Raw genomic sequence first — 24,427 nt, forward strand, 5'->3', positions numbered from 1 at the left:
GAGCCGTGTTTACCCATTAAAGAGACAGACACACTGTGACATATTCAGAACTCGCCATCGGGTTCCATAAAGCAAACATCCCCTCGTTCTTTGAAGGTAGACATCCGACGGCGTGGAGGAGGAAATTACAGTGAGTGCTGTGAATCATCTCCATCGCTGCCTCTTCATGCTGATTGAAATGCCAAAGGACGCCTCAAGTCATCAAAGGCCTCATGTTGAGTGCGAGAAAATCCTGTCATTTCTGAGAGACGCTGTCATCGGCGTGATCAGTCGGTCACCAATACCTCCTCATGTGTGCCATTACTGTAATAAATACAAAGAAGTGGGGGTTGATCATGTATATGCCTGTTATTTTAGGTCCATGATACCTTGCATGAATTACCAGAGTGACTTCTGGTTATTTCTTTTACTGAACTGGCATCTACAAAAGCGAGTGGTGTGAGGTACAGCAGTCTTCCCTTGGCAGTTTTTACAGAAATAAACGGAAGATGAAATGTTAAGGCGGCTAAAATTTGTAATGTGGCTGCTTCTTCAGCTGGTGCTTCCACTGCTCTTTAGCATCGGGGAGGGGTGATCATATTAGGTGTGACACTTTGTGTTCCTGAACCATTTATTTATCCTCCCCCAAAATCCTCAGACAGTGAAGACGCCTGCAGGACACAGTTAGCTCGTATGGCTAACAGCTGACAGCTTTCAGTGCACTGAGTGGAAAACAGCGCTGGGTTGTTTCTTGGTAGATATCAATCTTACCAGCCAAACTCATTTTATAATGAAATGTACAGCAGTTTAATCTTCATGAAAATGCACAGATATTCTCAATGGTTCTTTTATAAAAAATACAAACGTTCTTCTTCCACAGAGACATACATAACAACATTATTATACAGGCCCATCTTGAAAAGAATGGCAGCAATATTTTATAACCAGCTAGCTTTACACTGTAGCAGGAGAGGCCTTTAAGTTTTAAATACTTTTAAATAGACAAAAAAGCAGTCGGCACTGTAAGCAAAACAGATTTACAACATAAACACAGCTACATTATATGAAAACACTGCAGAGAAAATATGCACATTCATGCAAAACCTATGAAAAGTCTTCAGCTAGCAGACCCAGCACACGGCAAATAAGGCAAACCAGTCCGATCAGCAGCAAAGGAAACATGTAAAAACAAAAGAAAGAAGATTTTCCATTAGGGTGTCGAGTCACTGGTGTCCATGCTCAGCTCAGCCACGAAGCCGAAAAGTTCAAGCAGTGGCGCGATACCATAGTTCATTCTTGACTGAAGAAAACATTGTTAATCAGGAGGTCCTTATATCACAACGGATGGTGCTTTAGGAGTCATCGTCAGTTTTTATGACATGAAATAGGGTGACATTAAATATTACTTGGTGTCCATTGTTCCAGGCGTACAGCGCTCTCTCTCTGGCATTGTAGTCGAGCATGGAGATATGAAAGTACTGGTTGTGGAAAGGAATGTCTATGTATTCGTACGTCGAAGTCTTGGTGGAGAAGGCGTAGTAAACCTTTGCTCCCGACAGGTGAGAGTTAGTGATGTAGAGCGTCCCGCAGATCATGAATGACTCTCCCGCGTTCCTCTTGGAGTATTCGGTGTTCCAGGTCTTCAGGACCTGCAGGGTGTCGGGGTCGATCTGGGAAATGACAACATTTCCAGCATTTTGATTGGTCGCATACACAACCCACATTCCCAGTTCGTCGGCCATGATGTCGATGTCCGAGTACCCCCCCCACGTATACGGGTACATGTTGTGGAAACCGGCGAACTCCAGAGCTCGCTGGGCCAGCACGCTGCCTGTCTCGAAGCTGTACTTGACGATGATGTTGCTCTGGTACTTGTTGTAGTAAAGCGATCCATTGTAGACGATGTGATTAGTTCCCTCCCATTTAAATGGGAGGTTGTAGGTTCGGGAAACCACTCCGGCTACAAAGTCCTCCATCGTCTTGAACTCACGCACGATCTTGCTGTTGGTGTAGCTGTCCATGTACCAGACCTACAGCAGAGAGGATCAGGCGAAATGAGGAAACGGCTGACCTGAAATGGCCTGATAAACATGGCAGCCATCAAAAATGAACTTTATCTAACCCCTTTTTAAAATCACATCCCTTAAATAATTTATATAATTCTGCAAAAAAAAAAAACAAAAAACGTTGCAGTTCAAAACCCACAAACATCCAAACAAGATATTAGCATAGCAAAAAAATCCAAACCTGCTCCATGATAACAGTCCCATCTCAGCTGTGCTGATATTCTGCCTGCTCTGACAGCAAAACACACACACTGTACTGTACACACTGCACAGCTCTTGGAAAGCACTCCCCTGCTTTCATTACTCACCCTGTTGTTTCTGGTGGATGCTAGAGGATCAGTCATCCATGCCCCAAACCGGGTTCCAGATGTCTTTATTGTAACAGGTCCAGTGATTTTCATTAATTTCCCACACGCTGTTAATAAAGAAATGCAGCGATAAGATGTGCTGTGGTGGGTTTTTTCCCTCTAACTAGATTTCTCAAGCCAATTTCATGCCTGTGCCACCAGAGAGGGTGCCCTCTGTGCATACTAAGACAGCACTGGCAGCGAGCTGCTTTATTTAACTCAAAGCGTGTTGCAACTGCTGTTTGTAGCTAAAGGCAAGTCAGCTTCCTTGTGCCTGGCCAAAAAATGACTTCCTTTAATGCACTTTAAGGCAACAGACCTCATGTATCACCTGAATCTGCATTTATGAGCTGATTACAGGTTTGGTTTGAGCATAATCTGCAGTGAGAGGACTTAGTCTTAAACCATAATAAAATAAAAATATAGCACAGCAGCAGTGAATCATCAAACATAAAGCTTAACATGAAATTGAAGAATCTCTGGTAGAAATTATACAAGATGCCATTGAACAGTTTTCATTTTAAAGAAAACACTATTTGGTGTGCAATCTAAGGGCAAAACAAGGCTTCCAAAAGTAAGCGCGTTTATACAGGTGCCTTTTAATGAACACACCTGAAGTCAAGTCAGACTGTTGTTCTGTTTGTGAAATATACATTTCCCCTACGGTTATTTTCTTCAGCAGCGACACAACAACAGCATACGATGAGGATAAGAGACTCTTGCCATCAGATAATACAATGAAATGCTACTTATGCTATAGTTAGACAGACAAGAGGAGGAGAAGAAGAAGCAGCAGAAGAAGAAGGAGCACTCACTGAGCTTGCCCATGCAGCTGCGGAGCCTGCTGTCCAGTCGCAGAACTCGCTGATACAGCTCGTCGTAGTCGTAGGCCCCGAGCTCCTCCTGGATGCCCGTCAGCACCGTCGACAGGTTCCTGATTTCCTCCTTGAACTGGGAGATGAGCGCAGCATCCATCTTGTACTGCTCCAGCACGGGGATCAAAGGCTTCAGCTCGTCCATCTTGTCCTTAAGCTCCTGCAGAAGTGACGTGACGGCAGCCCAGATGGAAAACGGAAAGACGTGGAAGGTGTGATGGTCAGAGGCAAACAGAATTACAGTCTGTGTGACAGGTGAAGAATACCTGCGTACCGGCAGGTTGGACCACTGGTGACTGATCATCATGTTGTTCTAGTTCTCCATATTAGCATGCTAGCGTAAGCAGTGTGTGACAGTGAGGGCCAAGCAGGCAGCTTCTGAATATTCTGTGGCGTCTATATTCCTTGTTTTCATGGCCATATGCAAAGAATATTACCTCCTCGGCTTTTACCCAGACTTTTCCAGATGATCTCCAAATGATAAGGAAGATTCCAGACTCCAGCTGGATATCTCTGCCAAAATGTGCTGATACTGGATTGGGTCCGTTCCGTAACTAGCAGTGACTTCCTGAAATCTACTTCAGCTAAGCTAACTACGGCTTCACACTTCAAACAATGGAGGCTTTCCGGTTTCTATTGAGTCTTCAAGAACCACCACCAACACAGCATTTTAATGCCAAAATGTATGCTAAGTAGAAAAATAACTAAGCTCAATTAAAAACTGAGTATAAGTTCAGTATTTCCACTACATTTGAGAAATCTAAGTTCAATGAAAACATTTCAAGGAAAAGATCAACTGAACGGCAGCTTTGGCCGGGCTACGGTTAAATGAGGCTGTACATTACCTGGAAGTTTCTGGCCATGATGGATTTCCTGTCATCCTCAATCTGTCTAAACTTGGTCCTCAGGCCCTTCATCTGATTCTCCATCTTCATGACATACTGGAAATCCCTCTGAGTCCGCAGGTTCAGCACTTCGATGGACTGAGACATGTTCTGCACCTACAATAAAGAGAGCACGAACTTCTTCTGCGAAGTGCAAATCTGAAAGATGTTGAAACAACGCTCTTCCTTTGCTGAGGCCTGAATTTGGATGTAAGACTTCAACGACTTCTGTGTGTCTACGTTTCATTAAATTGAGAAAAAGGCCTTGTTGTAATTGTACCAGCATGGCATTTAATCTGCCAACCCAATCATTTTTGGGTGAACTGTTCCTTTAATATATAGCATAGTACATCATAGTGGGACAACACAGTACTGTACTGGAAGCCCAGCAGTAGCACACCTGAGTTATCAGGTACATATTACACTCCTCACAAACACAGCCGGCCGTTTACAGATTTGTTCCGTCACCGTTTTTGTCTTGAGCAGGCGAGTGTGTTTGCTTGTTGTGTGTGCAGGCTGCAGCCGCTGCAGTCACGACTGGTAAATATCACCCCATTACAGGCGCTTACCTTCTCGAGCAGCTGGCGGAGCTGGCGGCTCTTGGCGTCTCTGGAGCACAGGCTCTGTTCTGGGGCCACCACCGTGCAGATGCAGCGGCCGTCGGCATCCTGGGCCGAGCTGTACACCTGCCAGCCCTCCTTTGGGCCGATGGTCTACGAGTACAAACATACAAATTATGGTCACTGATTTCATATTTCTGTGAAATTGGTTCACTTTGGGGAGCAGTTAACCTCAGGTAATTCAGGGCAACAAAGCAACAAAGAAATTGTACCAGTGCATCCACTTTGAAAACACAGAGGCAGAAAACATCAGTGCTGCTTAATAAGTGGCTCATAAACTGAAATCTGATGAGCTCACTGTGTCCAGCCCCAAGGCTCAGTGTCGGGTCCACTTTGTCTTCCTGTTGATTAGTAATGTCTCCACGATAAACTGATCTAAGATGCAAATTCTTAATTGGCCATTAAAACTATGAAAGCTGCCGTTGTTTTCGATGCTTTTAAGCTGAACACTGAAAGACAGCCTGCTTTTCGCTGTGACTAAATGCACTAATTGGTCTCCAGTCCCCAGACCAGTACATTTGGTATTACTTTACTGTGATAATCCCCTTATTACAATTATTCGGACATCTGCATTGCTGACAAGTCCTTTCAAACACACTTAAATAAATGTAAACAAGAAGTTCAATTCCAAAGACGTTTGGACGCTGTGTAAAACATTAATAAAACAATGTGATGACTGTCTGACAGTGCAAGGAGGATATATTCACTACTGACCTCACCAGCTGCATTGTTTTTGTAAATATCTGCTCTTTCTTCAGCTAATAAAGCTAACTAGCAACAGCAGTCGTTTGGTCTGAACGTCGTCATTCTGTTCCAAGTTCCTGCTGTCTTATGAGTGTTAGTGGAGTCAGTTTAAAGTAAACTTTACTGCACTTCAGGTGGTCACAGTCAGTTATGTGTTGTTGCTTTGTTTTACGACCAAAAGCAGGAAGGACACGACGGCAGCTTCTTCTCTAACCGATGGGTTCGACACGGTGTCACGTCGATCAGGCGGCTGAGCCGAATCGAAGCAAACCGTACTGTGGCACAGTATGAGGGTGAGGTATGCTGTCCAAAGAGCTGATGTGACGCGAAGCTGGCCGTGGTCACCCAGACACGTAACGCCTACGACTATTGACTGGTGCGGAAATAAATCTTGTCACATTTTGAACTAATGACCAACTCTGTGGCCCGGACTTCTTCTGCCCGCAGTGCGCTTCCCGGTGGGTAGTTAGCATGGTAGCTTTAGTGACACAGTGAAGCGTCTCTCCACATTGTGCCGCTTTGCCGTCGCCACAGTCGCCCCGCAAGTGAGACACACGCAGGTTTCTTTCACAGTCGTAAAGAAGATCTCCTCCTCCTCCTCCTCCTCCTCCTCCTCCTCCTCCTCCGTGATAACTTTTCTTTTTTTCTGCCATTTTGCGGGGGTAAGAAACTGCATTCAGCGCTCATCTTCGCAGCGCCGCTAGCTTACTCTCCATGACCACTGGTTTTGTCGCGAGCACAACACTGACCTTTGAACTAGAGCAGGTCAAAGTTCACCTAAACTTAAATAATAATAAAAAATCTATAATGAACATATTTTTAAGATGCTGTCATTTTAAAATCTATATAAATGCAAGTGTGATTAAAAAAAGAACAGCAACAGAATAAAATTAAATTTTAGACGCAGTCACTAGTGAGTTGTGCTATTTTTAAGAACAGGTCTGCGGGCGACTCGTGCGGTTCTTGGGGGCGACCTGGGGGCGACCTGGGGCGACCACCGTGTTGGTGACCCCTGATCTACAGCTACGTTACAGCTGGACGCGCTTTTGCTGTTGTGCTTTTGGATCTGAAAAGCCTAAAAAACAGACACAAGCCTCCGAACTCCACAGAGAATCAGTCTTAACGCAGCCCTGGGCCTTCAGAAGAAATTCACAGCTCGAGGCTTGCTGGGATATTTCTTTTATAACCCCGTGGCAGTGTAAGACTTAATAGTTAATATTCGTCATTCATGGGGCCTGTGGCTATGCACTTAGCTGACACTTACATTAAGAGACAACAATAAACAAACATTCATGTGCTCAGGGACTCTGGTACACCTTGTGAACAGAGCCTGCTTTCACACGTGCAGTCTGTCCCTGAAGGGTTCAGGAACATTTCCTGCACGGGGTCGCGTGTGAATGCATGCAGGGACAAAAACTCAGTTTCACCGCAACACTTTGGTAAACAGTAGCTGCAAAACAAACAAAGAAAAGAGGACAGTGCTGACAAAGAAGAAGAAAGAAGACCTGACTGTCAATTAGAGGAGGCAGGCAGGCAGATATATGACTACAGAGAAGTGCATAGACAGCAGGCATGCGACGGCGAGATGAACCGAGGGATGAAAAGGGAGGGCGGCGACCTGAACCGCGGAGCGAACGGAGGAAAGCAAACACAGAAGTAAAATAAAATGAGTTCAGGCAGATGGATGGCAGAGGCAGAAAAATGCATTCATCTGCTGATTAAAAATCACTTACTAATGCACAGACATGATGGCTCGACACCATACATGAGGAACAACTTGTTTTTACCTTGTGCAGCTTAATAACATTCTCTTTTACTCATGAAAGTGTGTTTGTGATGAGGCGGGGACTAATTTTTCAATATTTTCTACCTCTCACCGCATCAGATAGAAGAAAATCAAGCTTCAAGGCTACAACGGTTTCACAGAGCCACAAGCCAAAGTCTGGTCATTAATCATCCTCACCAAACAGCATCCAGCAGCTCAAAGCTGTCCCCAGCCGAGCACACACACACACACACACACTCACACACACACACACACACACACACACACGCCATATGTACTGCACACACAAACACATAACAGGCTGCCAACACACGTTCATCGTTCCTCTTTTTGGTGATCTTCCTTTGCCAGGGTTTGACCAATGACTCTTTGAAGGCTCACATTCAGCAGTCATCAATATTTTTGCCAGCAAACAAAATTTTGTGTCAGTATTCAATATGTTTACAGTCCAAAGCATAAAACATCAGCAAAATGTTTTATTAAAAGAGGCGAAGCTGTGTTACTGTGGCCACATTTTTTACATGAATTTTAAAAGCTGCACCACCAATCAACACTCAGACACATTAAGCTGTTATAAAATCAAACTGAAATCTGAAATACACTATATGGACAGAAGTATTGGGCCAGCTGCCCATCACACCAACAGGGACTTTAATGGCTCACAATCTCCGTTCCAGTTCATCCCAAAGGTGTTGGATGGGGTTGAGGTCAGGGCTCTGTGTGGGCCAGTCAAGTTCTTCCACACCAAACTCATCCAACCATGTCTTTATGGAGCTTTGCTTTGTGCACTGGGGCACAGTCATGCTGGAATAGAAAAGGGCCTTCAACAAACTGTTGCCACAAAGTTGGAAGCATAGCATTGTCCAAAATGTCCTGGTGTGCTGAAGCATTAAGATTTCCCTTCACTGGAAGTCAGGGGTCCAAACCCTGAGAAACAGCAGCATCACTTCCATCCATTTAAAAGTACGGGAAGTTATTGTCTTCGCTCTCTGGACTGAATGAGGTAAAAGAACTTCAACTGTAAGTATGCTGCCTTCTCTGCTTGGAATCAGTTATTAAATTGCCCGAATCTTCAGCGGCTGGTCTCACTGGATGCATTTAAAGTGATTCTGAATGAGTTTTAAGTAGAGCCCGACTCACACTGGATGTTCGGGGCTGATGCTGATATCAGTGTTGTCCAAAATGACAACCGCACACTGAAACTGTAAACTTCTATGGTACTTTAGTGAGCCATTTATTAGCCAGTAAATGTTTCGATGTGATTCAAAAGTAACCTGCAATAACACACAAAAACTGTGAAAGGCTTTGAAGTCTCTCTCCCTGCGCTGTTTAAAACAATTTACAGCCAAATGAGAGCAGCACACACACCGTGACGCAGTGTCAAACTAAGGCAGAGTTTATGTGCAATGTGTTATAAGGCCTCTGAAACTGGTTTCTACAGGTTCCACACCTGATTCACGACTCCGACCTCCTTCTGTCACAGCAGCAGCATCTCTGTGCTTTTCTTTATTAAAGAGCTCCATAACAACTCACTTTCACACTTTAACTCACAGCTAATCAATGGTTGCTTTTCTGTCTCATGAAGCTTCTTAAACATGACATTATTATGTGCTCTGGAAGGTATAGCACAATAACAGCACATCACGTTATGGCCTGAAACATCTCTGTGACAGCCTCACCAAACATCTAACCCTGTGGTGTCCAGACTTCACTCCACAGTCGTCACACGCTCTGTTGTTATTTGAAAAGCAGGCCTGTTATTCAATGATCTCATGTATGTGACTGACTCAGAGACAGTCCAGTGGCCTGTAATAATGAGTCATCATGACTTTATTACTTTTATCACTGCACACAAGGTCAGTCTCTCACTTCTAGTGTCTGTTAATGCTGGACCTTTATGAGGTGGCCCGACCGCACTGTGAATCAGCGTTCAAACTTTTCATGCTTCAGTGACAGCTGCAGTCCTGTGCGCGTTGACTGGATCGGTCGTCTCGCCATCAAAGGCTGACCAGACGACCGTAAGGGAACGACGGACGTTCACGCTCCTGCTGTTTACTGCAGGACTGGTTTAATGGAAGTGCTTGACTTGGCCTGCTAAAACTGCAGTTTTATGTTTCTAAACCTGTGCTAGTTTTTTATTGGCTCGTGCTGTGGCCACACGTACAGCACGGCTCTGCAGGAGTTCAAAATGTTCACGCACATGAGTTTAACTTTAAGGGTCATCATCTGATGGAGGCAGGACGTTTGGGTTTGGCGTATTGAAATGAATCTGTGCATGTCAGGATGGACCATAAGCTAAGGATTACCAAACCGTCAGCGCGCCGCCACACGGCGACTGCTGATGATGGAAGCAGTTTTTGTGATTGGATGTGACTGTCACAGCCTGTAACAGACCATCTCTAATGCATGGTGAGCCATGTTCCCATCTCACATCCACAGACGTCCTGGGTGCAGCAACCTGGACACAAAGAGCCTCCAGTTTCTTGAGTATTGTGGAAACCCTGAGGGAATTCCAGAGCCTCCAAATGAAGCACATATTATACAAACACGAGCGGCTCACTCTTACCATTAACTCTGTCCACCCTCCTGTGTGACTGAGGCAGTGGACAGACAGGTTAATATGTGCGACGTGCTGAAGATAAATTATGTCACCGGAGAGGTAGCTGCCGTCAGAACGAGCCGCATCACTTCCTGTGCCCTCGCTCGGGTCCATGCTTTACCTTTTCATGCACTTTACTCAATTCCAATTCCAAAGGACCTTGTTATCTGTTTCAGTTTTTGATAAATTATCAGGTTTTGTTCTATGGACATCCTGAATGACTTGCTTTATTTTCTTTTCAATATATCCCACAGCAGAATTTCCTCCTACACTCGAATCACATTGCTGTAAGATCAGTTTTGCTGCTCTTTGTGAAAGCGGTTGGACTTTATCAGAGGAAGGATTCAGTTCAGTGCTGGGCGGATCTGTTGGAGCCGCTGGACTCTCAGCCCACGTTCTGCAGCCGACCGTGTGTGTCGTAAACGAATCTCGGCTCTGCAGAGTATTGCCTTGGTTTCTTGATATAATTTCTTCTGCCAGTCTCATGATGGCTGATTCCATTTTCCAAGCTGCAGCAGTGTGAGGACGTCCCCAGAGGGACACAACAGGTGAGGAGCTGGTGCTGAGAATTAAAAGCTCGTCAGCAGCAGAAATCAATCTGTTCTAAACACAGTGTGGATAAAAGGCGCCAGCCGTAACCAACTCTCTCGCCAGAATCGGCTGGAGCTGCAGACGGGCAACAAACGAACACAAATACGGGAGTCCCAGTTGGAGCAGCCATCGCAATTAATGATTAGTTTCATGATTATATAATCTGTCAATTATTTTCATGATTAATGGATTAGTTTTATCTATAAAATGTTTCCTTGAGGATAAAGTCTTCAAGCTGCTTTGCAAAACCCAAAGACTATTCATTCACGGTCACAAATGATGAAGAAAAGCAGGAAAACCGAGAAGCTGAAACCAAAAAACGGCTGAAATGATTAACTGATTATCATAATAGTTGGCAGGTAATTTTCTTTTCAGTGGTCAATCAGCTGCTCATGGCTGTCACACACGCTTTTTACTGAATATCAAACAAGCTGTCTGATTGGTCAGCTAAACATTTAGGACGCGACGGCACATCGTGTTCATGAATAAAAGTGTTTCTCCGCCATTAAGGTGCCGTTAGACCACCAGTTAGCGTGGGAGTTTGTCTGCAGCGGCCGGACAGCCAACAGCTTTGTTGTTTGTGTGAGAGATGAGAACCTGGAGTTTGTCCTGGATGTGCTCTGCGGCAGCCTGCTTAAGCGGGTTTAAATTAGCGCTGTGCGATATTTAAAGTTACTGATAAGTTTAGAAACAAATGCAGCTGCCAAAGATGCCTATAAAACAAAATCTCATCTCACAGTAATCCCACAGTCCTGCTGCCACAACACAGAGAGCCAAACAGATGCTATCTATCCAGTCATCTATCAACCTGTCCAAACACAAACCCAGCGCGGCACTGGAGGCGAGTGCAGTGCAGTGCAGTGCAGTGCAGTGCAGTGCGCATGTCGGAGCTCTAACTGATCATCACACTGCTTAAATGAGTTCACATTTTAGCTCTAATGGCAGGGGAAGATGAACCTGTGTGTGCTGCCAGCTCCGTAGCCACACTGATGCAGACATCTCAGACAGCAATGACAAATGGCAACACACCCCCCAAACGCAGCAGCAGCAATCCGGGCAGCTCTAATCCTCAGAGCAGAAAGCTTCCAGTCAGATACTGAGAGAGACATGCCGCCTGCTCTGGAGGGGAAGAAGGAGACAGCCAGACAGAAAGCCATCTCTTCTCTGAGATGTGACTGTGATGAAAGGCGTGCGGGGAGATTAATTTCCTAGAGGCGTGCCACCTTCTTGCCTTTTTTGACCCCAGCGAGGAGGAGATTGAATAGGTAATTTCTGCAGAAGCTCGGCACATTCTGCCCCAGACGGCGTGCGAATGGGCCACGGCATTATCTCGTTCACACCCTCGTGCTTCTTCTCGAGGGTGTGCTTCAATGACTTTTCTGACGGAACAAGACGACATAAGCGCCGTGGAGGATGATAATGAAACAGTCATCAAACATTATCGGAGGAGTGAAGCCGCCAGACGGCTCCAGGCCACACTGACTGCTGCTCACAAAAGCAGAATATTAAGCAGCTGTGGCAGGCCTAATGTAAAGACGGGTCGAGCGTGTCCCAGACCACGACGGGATGTTTGGGGAGGGGACCTCTGAGATGATGATGAGGCTGCTCTCACCTTCAGCGTTACCCTTCCAAACAGATAAACATTACCCACGGAGAGCCTGTGATTTGAATCTGCAGTCTGCTGTGAGCGGCTGCCATGATAAGTAGCCTTCTTTAACTGCTCAAATCAAACTGGTGTCGTCAACACGCACAACTTGGCATCTTCTCAGATCGAGTGTTTGTTAAGTAAGAAAGCGCTCATTAGTGTGGCACGAGAAAACACGTCAGCTTTCCAGGCTTGGGAGAGGACACGCCTGCCATGTTAACGGCACAGACTTTGTTTTACAAAATGCTGCAGCAACATTTCTTGCTCTTTGGTAACCTTTGAATGGTGGAGTTCGTGTGTTGGGATGCATAACCTAAGGATGGAAGTGTTCACACTGGTTTGGAGTCGGCAGGGAAACAGGCAATAATTGCAATTATGGGATGTACTTGGGAACAGCCAGTCCCATCAGAACGTTGCTTTAAACTCCCGGACACCATCACATTAGTATGTTCAGTGCACTCCTGGAGCTTCTTTGAAGTTTATTTGCTCTAATACTTTCCTTAAACTTAATTCCTATGATTTTACTTCAGTTCATGATGATTCTTCGAGTGCCTTCCAGCTACTTTGAGAGAATGTGCCTAAACTTGTTGCTTTAAATAAAATTAGGAGCGAGAGGCATGTGATGTAAATACAGAGCAGTTAGCAGGCTAACCAGTTTTTGGACTTTTGTGCTGATGAAGAAATGTTTGCTTTGACCACAGTTAGCTCAGCATGTCAACCCCTCCAAGCTCTCATCACAACAAAATTAAACCAAATCTGGCTTGGCTGAAGGATGCTTTTCTCTAGTCTTTCCAAAATAAAAGACACAAGCATGAAAGCTTAAGGAAAGAATAAAATGCTGCTACATCATGAGAAATCCAGATCCACTTAATACAGGAATTAACACAAATCTGTCACCGTTATCTGTGGTTGTATCGTGCAGCAATGGAAATCTTAGTAACAGTGACGGGGTTTTGGGTGAACAGGCGACCAAGTTCACAGGCACAAAATAAAAACCCATTCAGTGGCCCAAAAATAAACCTCTCTCTGTTTAATCTAGGCCTGCTTAATAAACTATAACACATTTTATCTCTGCTGGTGAGAAAATAACAAGCACACAGCCCATAATTATCTCACTGGTTGATTTAGTGCAGTATAAATTTATTGAGACCACAAATGTCTTCCATTCCTCTCAAGTCCAGCCTTTCAGCTCCCATCCAGTGATGTGTGTCTGACACCGAGAGCACTTGGGCTGTAATTAGAGTAATCATAAGGGGAAAAGAGGGAGAGGGCCATAACAGGGACCCTGGGAGCTTCAACACTGTGTCGTTCAGCTCCTGCAATTATTCTTACACTATTATTAACTGAGATGCATTCACCCAGAGGAGCTGGAAACAGGAGAGAGAAACTTTAAAAAGTAATCATCGTCACACAAAAAAACTGATTTCATGATTATACGTATTAATCTTACCACTATTGATGTGTGGATAATGAAAAGGGCAACAAAGCAACAAGAGAAGATTGCTGGTGGTCAGAGCTTCGTGTTGCTAATCAGCACAATTCATTTGGCTGACATGAGCTCATCTGAATTGAGCCCCACATGGCGCACAGCGTCCTGACACACACACACACACACACACACACACACACACACACAGCGACAGAAACGTCAGAAGAAACTCACAGCTCTTTAAGTCCGAGCACAAAGCGCCATGTATTTACCCCGCTGCTGCTGCTGCTGTAAACGGCTGCCATCCATCACCAGTCGGGCTGCTCCGTGCTTCCAACGTGAAAACATGACAAACTAACGGCGCGGCCGGCAGGCGCGTGGCTCGCCGTCAGCTTTGGTCGCGCTGACACGCGCACCGTCAGAGGGTGTCGTCTTTAATTTGGCCCCTGGTGGAAACAACGGAACCGCCAGCGTTTTTTCCACCATTGGCTGAGTGGCTGTGTGCATGTGTAGGTGTGTCCCCACGGCATCTTTTAATGCAGCATCCGTGCCAGACAACAGCTTCGCCAGCCACAGAACAGCTAATGACAGCTGAAAGGGGGTGTCAAAGACACGAGGAAACGGCTTCCACGCCTGCAGACGACCCCTTGAGCTCCACGCTACACTTTAACTTTGTAAGTCTGATGATTAGCGATCAACAGGACGTCGCATCTGTGACAGCATTCAACATTTGCTCTGCAGCTGTGAGCGCAGTTCATGTTTTTCTTCTGTGATCAAAACCTTTCAGCAGGAGCCGAGGCCGCTCCGTAAGCTGCTGAAAGTGTTTCCATCACAAGTGGACTGGACTGAGCGTGTGAGTGTGGCTGCGTGTTGCTGTGCCGCCTACTCATGCAGCCTCCTCCTACTCGCAGTGGCTCACACAGAAGGCGAGTGCCTACGCCAAGCTCCATCCCATCGCTGCTGCAGCCCAATCCCCGAGAGCTGTGCACGTCACCAACCGTGCACGTGACCTTTGACCTTTTGGCTTCGTCGTTTTGTCCAGTTAGACATTTGGGTGACGTTTTGTCAGGACACAAACACACACGTATGTAATCAGTTCATCTTTGTGCTAAATCTGAAGAGCTTCCCTCCAGGTGTACCTGAGACACCCATGAGACGTCCTTCGAGAACGGACCGACAACATAACGTCTCGTCCACAGTCACGGCCGGCTCAGAGACATAAGAAATTAATGTTGTTTTCGTGCTCTAGCAAAGGCACATTATTTCACACCTGTTCACTGATGCTGACCAGGTGCACCGGGGAACAACAGGTTCGGCACGATTTGGTGCAAAAGCCAAGTCCTGCCAACAAAGTGGCACCTTTGGTCCATTTTTCTACTGAAAAACACATTCAGTTCCAGCAGTCAAGTTGTGGCCATTAAGTGGATTTCAATTGTCCTCCTCTGGAGACGGAGGAGTCACACTGGACTGGACTGTTTAATACTGACTTTGGCAGGTCATAAAGCAGCTTTGTTAAAGGAGAAAACATGAAGTTTATATACAATCTGAAAACAGAGCCATCAGCTGTGACAGCTCAGACGAGACAGTTTGAATCCTGGCACCAGCATGACGTCACACTCCTCAAGTTTCTCTGTCTCAATCAATATGTCGTCCAGGTGCAGCACATAATGTGTAATCATAAAACACACATTCCAGTCATCACTTTGATCACGATGAGAGCAACACAGTGCCATTAGCAGCCACTGTGTAATTACCCGGCTGGCACAGGCCACAAGGGAAAACTACACTATGCAAATATTTCATTTTCTCACTAAGGCTCCTCTGGGATCCACAGTGTACACTGCAGAGGTAAGATCTGCCACCACGAAGGGAAAACCCTCCGCACCGGCCCGAGCTCATCAGGGCTGTAATCCACCATCTTTAAAGTGGCTAAACTGAAAAAAAACCCAACACATCGACTGCAAGGCCGAGCGCTGGACGCAACCACATCCTGCTAAGATGAGCAAAACCCTGTGCAGCTCGGTGCAACACCACCAAAGGTTGGCCCCTTCAGATCAGTTTTAAACACCGAAGCCTTTGAGGCCTTTGGCTAACAGTTTACCTTAACACTGGAGCTAACTGCCCCAGTGACGTGACACAGGCCTCCAAGGCTTCGTATTCCCTGATCTGATCACAAACAGGAGAACATGACGGTCAGCACAGGTGAGAAACACAAACCTGTAGACCAGACACCAGAGCTTAGAACAAGACCACTGAAGGCATCCGGCCGATTTCCTTTATGACCACCAGCCAAACAACAAAGACATCAGTACGTCCTCCCGTCTGAGGAGCCCTACTGCAAACACCCCCCTCGGCAAATGACATGAAGGATGAGCTGCCATGTGGTCATTATGTGTCCACGGACCAACCGATTAATCACCCAGTCGCGATCTGCGTTTGCTGCTCAGAAAGGTTGGCGAAGCTGCGAGCGAAATGACGGATGACGTTTTCTCCTTGTGTGTTGGCGTGAGGTGAAGTTTGAGCAGCAGAGTGGACGCCACGCGGATCGTCAGGGACTCTGTGGTCACAGCACAAACCTGCCCAGACAGGAGGACAGAGGACGCGGAGGACACGTGTCCCTGGGTCCTGCTCCTGCTGGCTCTGTGTGGCGCTGATGGGAACATCTCTGGATCTCATTAAGCACCACAGAAAACCAATCACTAGTCAATGCTGTGCTGGCTCTCGTTCCCGTTAGAGTCCGTTTAGCTCACAAACAGAAGAAGGTCCCCGACAGGAGGAGATGGAGAATAAAACGTGATTTTGCCCCACAGATTTAACGCAGTGCCGTTCAGGGAGGAAGCTGCTGCGATCTTCCTCCTCTGCCTCACACTCAACTTTACACTTTTTCTCAAAAATCTGCCTTAAAGATGTGTCACTTTTCTCGTTTGTCGGAAAAATTAGCTACAGGAGTGAACTGGGTTTGTCTGCTAACTAACCCAACTGCATTTTCAGCGGGACTGATTGTTTTAGTCTCCTTTGTGGAGGGGGGCTGCAGGCGTCTTGATGATTCAGTTTCCAATATTTCTTATGAAAGCTGGGTGCATTAAAGCCACACCGAAGCGCAGTGCTTCCTGTGGACGAGCGAAGCTCCTAAATCCGGTCTAACCACGTTTATGTCACTGGTGGTAAATGAGGAATCAAATTAAATTGTTGGACTTTTGAACGAAGTTTGGCGTGACAGCCTCCGTAAAACAAACCGTCGCGTATCGGAGCGAGTGGACACCAAACAGCAGTTAATTCAGAATCGCAGCAACGCTCTGATATGAAACAAGTGGCAGAATAAGACCTGAGGAACTCACCATAGACGGGTACAATCCGAAGAGGACGAGGGAGAGGAGCGGGTACAGAAGGCTCAACAGGACCCGCATGCTGAGGGGCTCCGGGCGGCCGCTTGTCTCCGAGGTGCAGTCCTGTAACATAAAGCTCCTGTGCCGCCGCTGCTCACCGTCTCTACTGCTGCCCAACCGCAGGCACAGCGCCCCGCCAGCGGCACAGCGAGCACACGTCCAACGGCATCACACCCACCGCTGCCCGGCGCTCCGACTGAGGGCGGCGGCGAGCGCAAAAGTTTGGAGCGCAGATATTCAAATGTGTCGGTCCCAGCAGACTGCAGGGGAGGCGCACCAAGGCTGTGACATCATGCGCTCTATCTGTCTATCTGTCTATCTATCTATCTATCTATCAGTCTATCAGTCTATCTATCTATCAGTCTATCAGTCTATCTATCTGTCTTTCTTTTGTCGTAAAAGGCACGAAAAGAAGAGAGAAAATTCTTTGCTCTTTCAAAGCAGATATGCATGGATGATGATGAAGATCATAAAAACGAAAGCCCTGTACTGTGAGAGACCAACTGCAGAAATTCTTTCCAAACACTGGCGGGGTCAGGACTTGCCATCATTTTGACGCAGTAAGGGGGCCCTGTTGGATGTCAGTATGCCAAATAAAACCTGGTAAAGTGTACCTGGGGGGTGATGCCGTATGCGCTCCCCTGCATGCCCGATGATCGGGCCGCCATGTGCCTCTAAATGCTCGAATAGTTTCACTGTGAGTTGCGGTAGTCGTGACATCTGAGTCACACAATAAAACAGTTTCAACCTTAGCCAGAGTTGCCAACTGTTTCACCTTAAAGGCACACAGGTGCTCCACGTCATACAGATGGCGCAGTCCGCCACTGCACCAACACTGGGAATATCTGCGCCTTTTCAATGTGTGTCCGTGAGCGAATATCCCGCAGCTAAAGGTGCACCAAACTTCCTGAGGTTGCAACGGGCTGAGACTCAGAGCAGGTGCACTGAGCTCTGCTGTCACTTCAGGACTCTCATTCAGAGCTGCAGGAGCTGATGGGGCTTTTATTCACTACAGTTTCATGAATATGTCACGCTCGAGGTATTCATGGCAGCATTCACCAGTGGGGCAGGAAGTGAGACGACGAGAGGTGCAGAGCTGGCGGTCAGCTGGGGTCGGGATGACCTGCTCTCCTTCTGCGTGGCTTCAGCCTCTTTGCGTTGGTGGACGTTTGTCTGCAGACGCCTTACGACCCTCCAGTGTGCGTCTTCCGTTCCAGCAGTGATGCATTCAGGCTCTCTGGTGTGCAGCAGCTCTTCAGGGTGAGGGGCTGATAAGAAGGCACACGATGATGAAGACAGAACTGTAGATGTAAACATTATTCATATGTCTTCCTAGAGACTTGGTGCCATGAAGGGCTGTGCATAAGACTGACATATCACTGTCATAAGCCTGACACGACACCTGCATGAATGCTTATGCCTGCTGTCATCAGGTGACTTGGGGTGGATTACACACCCTTTTAACGCAAAGTTGACACTCACTGAGACATCTTTGTTATGACAGCTTGACCAAGAGGACATAACCTGTCATAACACTGTCACCTGATTATCCAACTGTTTAGTTAGCACCACCATCAGGTCAACCCTCAACTTTGTCTACTGCTTTAGTTTATGACCAAATATCTTCTAAATAAAATCTAAAAACTCTAAGTAAACCCGCGTAACAACGTGTTAGCATCTAGCTTAGAGCAACATCGCGTCGAAATACAGCCAAGATGCTTTAATTTGTAAGTTTCTTTCAATAATTCACCAATGAAGCACCTGGGACACGTTCTAACACCAGGAAAACGCAGATGACCACACATTTCCAGCAGCGTATTCAAAACCTTTTTAGCTTTTGGTGATGACAAATTTTACACCAACACAAATGAATGCAGTAAAAAGAAAGAAAACGAAAATAAGAGTGTTTATTATTTTGCTTCTGAAATCGTTCAGCTGATACAGTTGGTGTGTTTCGAGCTCCTCCAGGTGTCCTGCTGCGCTCTGTTTCCTGTCACACTTGAAAACAACAGCGAATCAAAGTGGCTTTCAGCTCATCGCGCTAAACGGAGCACGTAAAGACGAAACACGCTTACGTCCGGGTTTGCATGTCAATCACGTCCCTTTCGTTTTTGAGACGATATCAGGAATAAATGATTAGATGAGGAGATTAGTGAGGGAAGAACAGTCCATGTGTATTTCAGGGTGCGTTCACATGTTTTAATGTTCAGATGCTCAGGTTGGAGTAATTCAAACTAAACAGCCCTTCTGCAGGAGGAGACCACCGGGCTGATTTCTGTTTTCCCTCAGAGGACTGAGTTTGTGAAGTGCAGGTTCTGGTGTTTGTCATGTGTGATCCTGTTAACACACAGTGTCTCTGCATTATTCACCGCTCCATTAGAGGCCATTAGTGCTATTTGTTTTGGCAAATTAAAAGCGTCCATCTCATCTCCGCTCTTTTACGCCTCGAAACAACAAAGACTCTTCATCGTCATCATCTTCCTCTGTTCAGATTCCTCAGGACTCAGGACAGCCCATCAAGGGCTGAACACGCTGCTCATAAACAACTGTTGTAAAATGCCCCGAAAGCACACTTGAATAATTTAATAATGAACCTGAAGCGACAGTAATAATGTGTTTTTCACAGTGCACATAGTTAGTCCTGGGCTGAGGAGAGCTCTGTGCTACGAGCTAACCCTGCCATAACCCAGCCACTGCTCACACACGCATGTTAACCCCATGTTAGCACTGTGCTTCTGCTAGCACGGGTGAAACGTCCGCTTGGCCTCATTTCACAGCAGCACCTTTTGGCCCTGCCTTCAGTCGATTTCCAGGCGATAACCCCTCAGACTCAGGGCCGACTCGGCTCTGGGACAGAGCCAGGAAGTAAAGTCAGGGTTAGCCCACTTTGGAACGTGCCGGTGTGAAAGCTTTCTTAGCCTGGGGCTCAGTGGCGGTCCTAGTCTGAATGGCACCCTGGGCGAACAGCCCCTGTGGTGCCCCCCGCACTGGCTCACACCCCCACCAACCCAAAGAGAACATCGGGTGAAAAGTATATGTATAAACTTTATTAAGATAGAAATACAATAAAACAAACTAAACATTAAACAACCAATTTAAAGTGCACAACCATAATTATATGCAATATATTGTTTTTAAAGTGCTTTATAAATAAAGCTGAATTGAATTGAATTGAAAGAAAATACACATTTCATATCACAAGCATAGAAAAGCACGACAAAGAAATAAGGATAATTGAATATAAATAACAACAATAAAAATACAAGTCAAAATACACAAATCCTTCACACACACAGAACTAAAACCTGACCCTTCTGGTGACAACATCTCCCATTAGGAAAAAGAAATCTGATGCCACCTAACTTGGCCCTCTGCGTACCAACTCGGTCCTGATGCTGACAGTCAGAGGTGATGGCCAGTCTGCAGGGTCTGTTGAAAGAGGCTCCTCCCCAGTGGAAGATGAACTTTGTGGGGGTTCAGGCATTTCTGTAGAACAGCACATTTGATTTGGCACATTATTCAAAGCACACAGCAGTGGAACAAAACATGGTTTTAAGAAACTGGATTAATCACAACTAACAGGAAAAAATGTGTACAGGCAGGTAAGATTCACAGATAAAACACACTGCTACTTCTATCTTCACACACACACACACACACACACACACACACACACACAGCAAAATACCGCCCACCTATAGGCTCCTGCTGAGGAGAAGCAGCAGCAGACTCCTCATGGCCTTCCTGAGACATGGCAGGAGATGCCATAGAAGCCATAGCAGCCATAGAGGTGGATGGGATCTCCTGATCCTCTGCTACAGATGAAGCCTCTGTTGCTGGAGACTCATCCTGAGCAGGAGGCTCCAAAATGTTTTAGCAGTGTTGGTGGAAAAGTGCATCAATGTAAACATGCATGAACGGCACACTGAAATACATTAGCTATCACTTAATGTTATTACGCCTATTACATGCTATTAACCTACAGATTAACCAACGGGGAGAAATGCTTCACTGACTAAATTCTATTAACGTTACACTGAGACAGAAAATAATGGACGAAATGTGGGCAACGTCCGTCTTTTTAAGGCCAGCTTACTGCACGGAACATCCCGACGGACAAATACAGTACGCAGCGATAACCAAATGGCCACAAAGCAATGACAGCAAAGGAGCTGATAGCTTAAGTGTAGACACAGTTATTGGTATGTATGTATGTATGTTAACTCAGATAATGTTCAGGTTAACTATAACCAGCGCACAGAACAACAAACAAGCTAATGACCGCTAAACAATTAACGTTAGCCCCTTTTCATAACGTAATTACAGTCGTACGCTACAGAGGGAACATTAGCTACATACCTTTGTTTTTGGACCGTTTCTCCTCTTCTTCTTTCCTTTTCTTTCTGAAATAAGCACCCGATAGCTTTGGCCTTTTCCTGTCCATTATGTTTATTACCTGAATCGGAGTCGCCTCGGGAATCAACAGGTTACGCTGATGCCAATGGCCTCTGACGTGACGGACAGCAGGGGTCAGGACTAAACCAACACATTGGTGGGGTACAGACAGTCTCATTTTTGAATAGTAAGACTATATTATTGGCCTTCGCACAACCCACAGACGATAAACAAGAGTGTACGGAATGTGAAACAGGCCTACAGTAGGTAACTACCTGGTGTTATGAATGAAATTTACTTTGAGTGCTTTTTGATTCCATAACTGTGGAACAATTAGGAGGATCCCCGTCCCCCCCCCCCTCCTTATTCCAGTGGTTTGACCTCGGTGAGTGACCCGATCTCCACCTCCCTCTTGCTGAGTAGCAGTAACTGCAGCGGCGCTTCCGGTGGGTAATTACAACGCCAGGGGGCGCCACTTATTAAATCATTATTTAAGGATTTTTTATTTTATTATTTTTTTTTTTTTTCATTTTGGTGGGCGGGGCGGTGCACAAGCCGCCCCGGGCAAAGTGCCGCCCAATTCGCCCATATGAGAAAGCGCTACTGCTGGGGCTAACGGGGCTTTAAGAAGGCTTTTAGCTCGGGGCTAAGTGCAGTGTGGAAAGTCCTTTTTTCACAGAAGTGACATGTGACATCATCTGGAGGCTTCATGTGTTACTGGATTTGTGTTGTGTTTTCATTTTGGTTACGTGTGTCAGTCTGAGGGTTGAAACGTTCGCCATTTAAATGTCCTGTTTTCATCGTGTTCAAAGGTAGTAAATCTCAGGCAACACGTGCGACTGCAAGATACTTGAGCGACGAATACAAAGCAAACACACACAACAGAGAAAGCGAGAGACTTCAGCCCGACTGCCTCCAGCCAAGAGCCACAGAGAAATAAAGCCAGCAAAGCCAGAGGAGGAACAACGACTCCAGTAATCCACCAAATCCCAGTCACAGTCACAAAGCCTCATCCAACCTTTATTAGGATGCAGCTCCGTGTCACCAACAGCAAACACGCAGATCAACTGGCGTCCAGTCTGGCAAAAAGTTCTGACACTGATAAAGTGTTAAACACACACGCAGGAAAAACACAAATTAACAGTTAAAAAACTGAAGGGTCTCATGTGCTCTAAGCTTTTGACAGAAGGTCACAGCAGAGCAGCAGAGGAGTGTTTGAGGCAGTCAGAGGAGCATCTGGTGGCCACTTGGCTGTGGTTTAATTCCAGGTTTGCACTCGAGCTCCCCCTCAGCGTCCCCTGCTGTGACGTGAAGCATGGCGACACGGGAACAAAACACACCCTGGTTTAATGAATGCTTTTAAATGAGCACAAAGGGCAAGAGGAAATTGTCATCGTCTCAAACATCCCAAAGTACAAGAACAAAGAGCAAACTGCAGGTGCAAGAGTGTGTCTCCACACTGTTTGTCCACCTGCAGACACAGACTGACGTTTTACATCAGCAGTCACTACATGCACCTCACAACAACATCCAGCTGTGAAGCGTCATGACAACAATGAGTGATCGTCCCTGCAGAAAACCACAAGAGAAGCACCAATGACCGTGTCATCATATAAGCAAACTGAACCTGCAAACAACCGACCTGTTCACAACGAACTCGTTTAAATTAATGAGGTGATTGGTCATCTCATTGGTCAATGTGTTTGGTTGAGACTTTGTTTCTTATATGCACTTAAATGTCTAAAAACTCATGTCATGAATGTAGTCTGACTCGAGTCCAGGTCATGTGACTTGAAACCTCTGTTGGTCACACGTAAAGTGGTTTTTCAAGCCCCCGCTCCTCTTTCCCCTCCTCCTCTTTTTCTTCTGCTAACATAAAATGCAGACCAGTTTGCCATCCTTGACAACACCAGCAGACCAATATCCAGTTTATATTAAAAGGCTTCCCTCTCTGGTTATTCCACTTGCCCTCTCCTCTCCTCTGTCTCCTTGGCATTTTGTTCCAGCATTGCCTTCCTGCCCTTTTGCTGAAACCATCTAAAAACCCTTGTGCGGTGCTGCTGTGCCACCCTCCTTCTGTCATTCCCTCTGCTCTGTTATCCCCTTTTCATTCTGTCCCTTGCTCTTTTCTGGCATTAGTTGCTCAGCAACATCAAGTGGGTTTTGGTGGTGGAGAAAAACAGAGGGGAAGAAACAGCACATTCACTGCGAGGGGTCTTTTGTCATTCTGCAGAGCTGGTGGCTCTGAAACCTGGATCTCTGAGTGGACCTCTGCTAAGGCTGCCTTTAGCTCATTAAACAGTTGTGCTGTGTGTTATTTTCAAAATGACACGTTATATTCTAAATAGAGCTTTTCAATGGACCCCTGTGGAGTTTAACCATGCGTGATGTCTTACCTTAATGAAGGGCTCACTGCATTATTTTCATTCTATTGTTCTCTTGTTCTTGGCTCCAGTCCTCCGTGACCCCGCTGATGGTAAGAGGTGATAGCTAATGGATGGATGTTTACGCACTTTCATACACACTCTGAGCACAGGAGTGATGCACATTTCTACTGTTGACAGTAATGGTGACGGCTATTGACAGCTGATGGCAGTGATTTGCAAGCTGCTGTCAAAACATTTCAAAACAAGCAAAAAGGTTTTGCAAAATGCTTCATGAGGTAGGAATGGTTGAAATGCCCCTGACTATCGGGCGTAGATCCCGGAGAAGACGGAGGAGACTCACCCCTCCAGCTTGTCTGAACAGTTGCAGAGCCGGTGAAAACAAGTGACGTAAAAGTTCTGACGCATTCAGCTGATCTGCCTTCTAATGAGGAACTCTCTCCCAGCTTGCTGTAGGAGGTTGCATGAAAAACAGCCATCAGCACAGCCACAGATTGATCAAATTAGTTTGCAGTAACCACACAGACAAAATAAAGTCAGAGCATTAAGGTATGTGTCAGGTTCATCCACTGAGAGGACACTCACCAACCCCACTTTCGTTATTTTAGTTATATAACAACACCTGTTGATTGGCTGCAACAGATATTTTCTTGAAGGTCCTGCCCACCTGCACAGGTGTTGTCACCTCTGGCTAATT

At 46.0% G+C, this 24,427-nt stretch overlaps 1 protein-coding gene across 3 annotated transcripts; it reads right to left on the reverse strand.

Moving 5' to 3' along the window:
• Positions 1 to 732: 732 nt before the first annotated feature.
• On the reverse strand, positions 733 to 24,299 carry olfm3a (olfactomedin 3a). Of its 3 annotated transcripts, none has more exons than XM_046371896.1 (6): positions 16,904 to 17,250; positions 4,721 to 4,864; positions 4,113 to 4,268; positions 3,208 to 3,427; positions 2,354 to 2,460; positions 733 to 2,009 (listed from the first exon to the last, which is right to left on the reverse strand). In XM_046371896.1, the coding sequence occupies exons 1-6, from the start codon at positions 17,021 to 17,023 to the stop codon at positions 1,332 to 1,334; spliced, it is 1,425 nt and encodes a 474-aa protein (XP_046227852.1). In that variant the 5' UTR covers positions 17,024 to 17,250; the 3' UTR covers positions 733 to 1,331. The 3 variants fall into 3 exon arrangements, with proteins under 3 accessions (XP_046227852.1, XP_046227854.1, XP_046227853.1); XM_046371898.1 differs by lacking the exon at positions 16,904 to 17,250 and adding an exon at positions 24,074 to 24,299 and having other exon boundaries at positions 734 to 2,009; XM_046371897.1 differs by lacking the exon at positions 16,904 to 17,250 and adding an exon at positions 14,452 to 14,545 and having other exon boundaries at positions 734 to 2,009.
• Between the last annotated feature and the right edge of the window lie 128 nt (positions 24,300 to 24,427).

This window comes from Scatophagus argus, chromosome 18 (genome assembly GCF_020382885.2).
Source record: "Scatophagus argus isolate fScaArg1 chromosome 18, fScaArg1.pri, whole genome shotgun sequence".
NCBI lineage: Eukaryota > Metazoa > Chordata > Actinopteri > Scatophagidae > Scatophagus > Scatophagus argus.

Excerpts from the sequence above, each read along its gene's own strand:
- olfm3a (XM_046371896.1), bottom strand. The coding sequence starts at position 17,023 with ATGTTACAGGACTGCACCTCGGAGACAAGCGGCCGCCCGGAGCCCCTC. Across the intron at positions 4,269-4,720 it reads TCCGCCAGCTGCTCGAGAAG|GTGCAGAACATGTCTCAGTC; the intron begins GTAAGCGCCTGT and ends TCTTTATTGTAG. Across the intron at positions 2,010-2,353 it reads CATCCACCAGAAACAACAGG|GTCTGGTACATGGACAGCTA; the intron begins GTGAGTAATGAA and ends TCTCTGCTGTAG.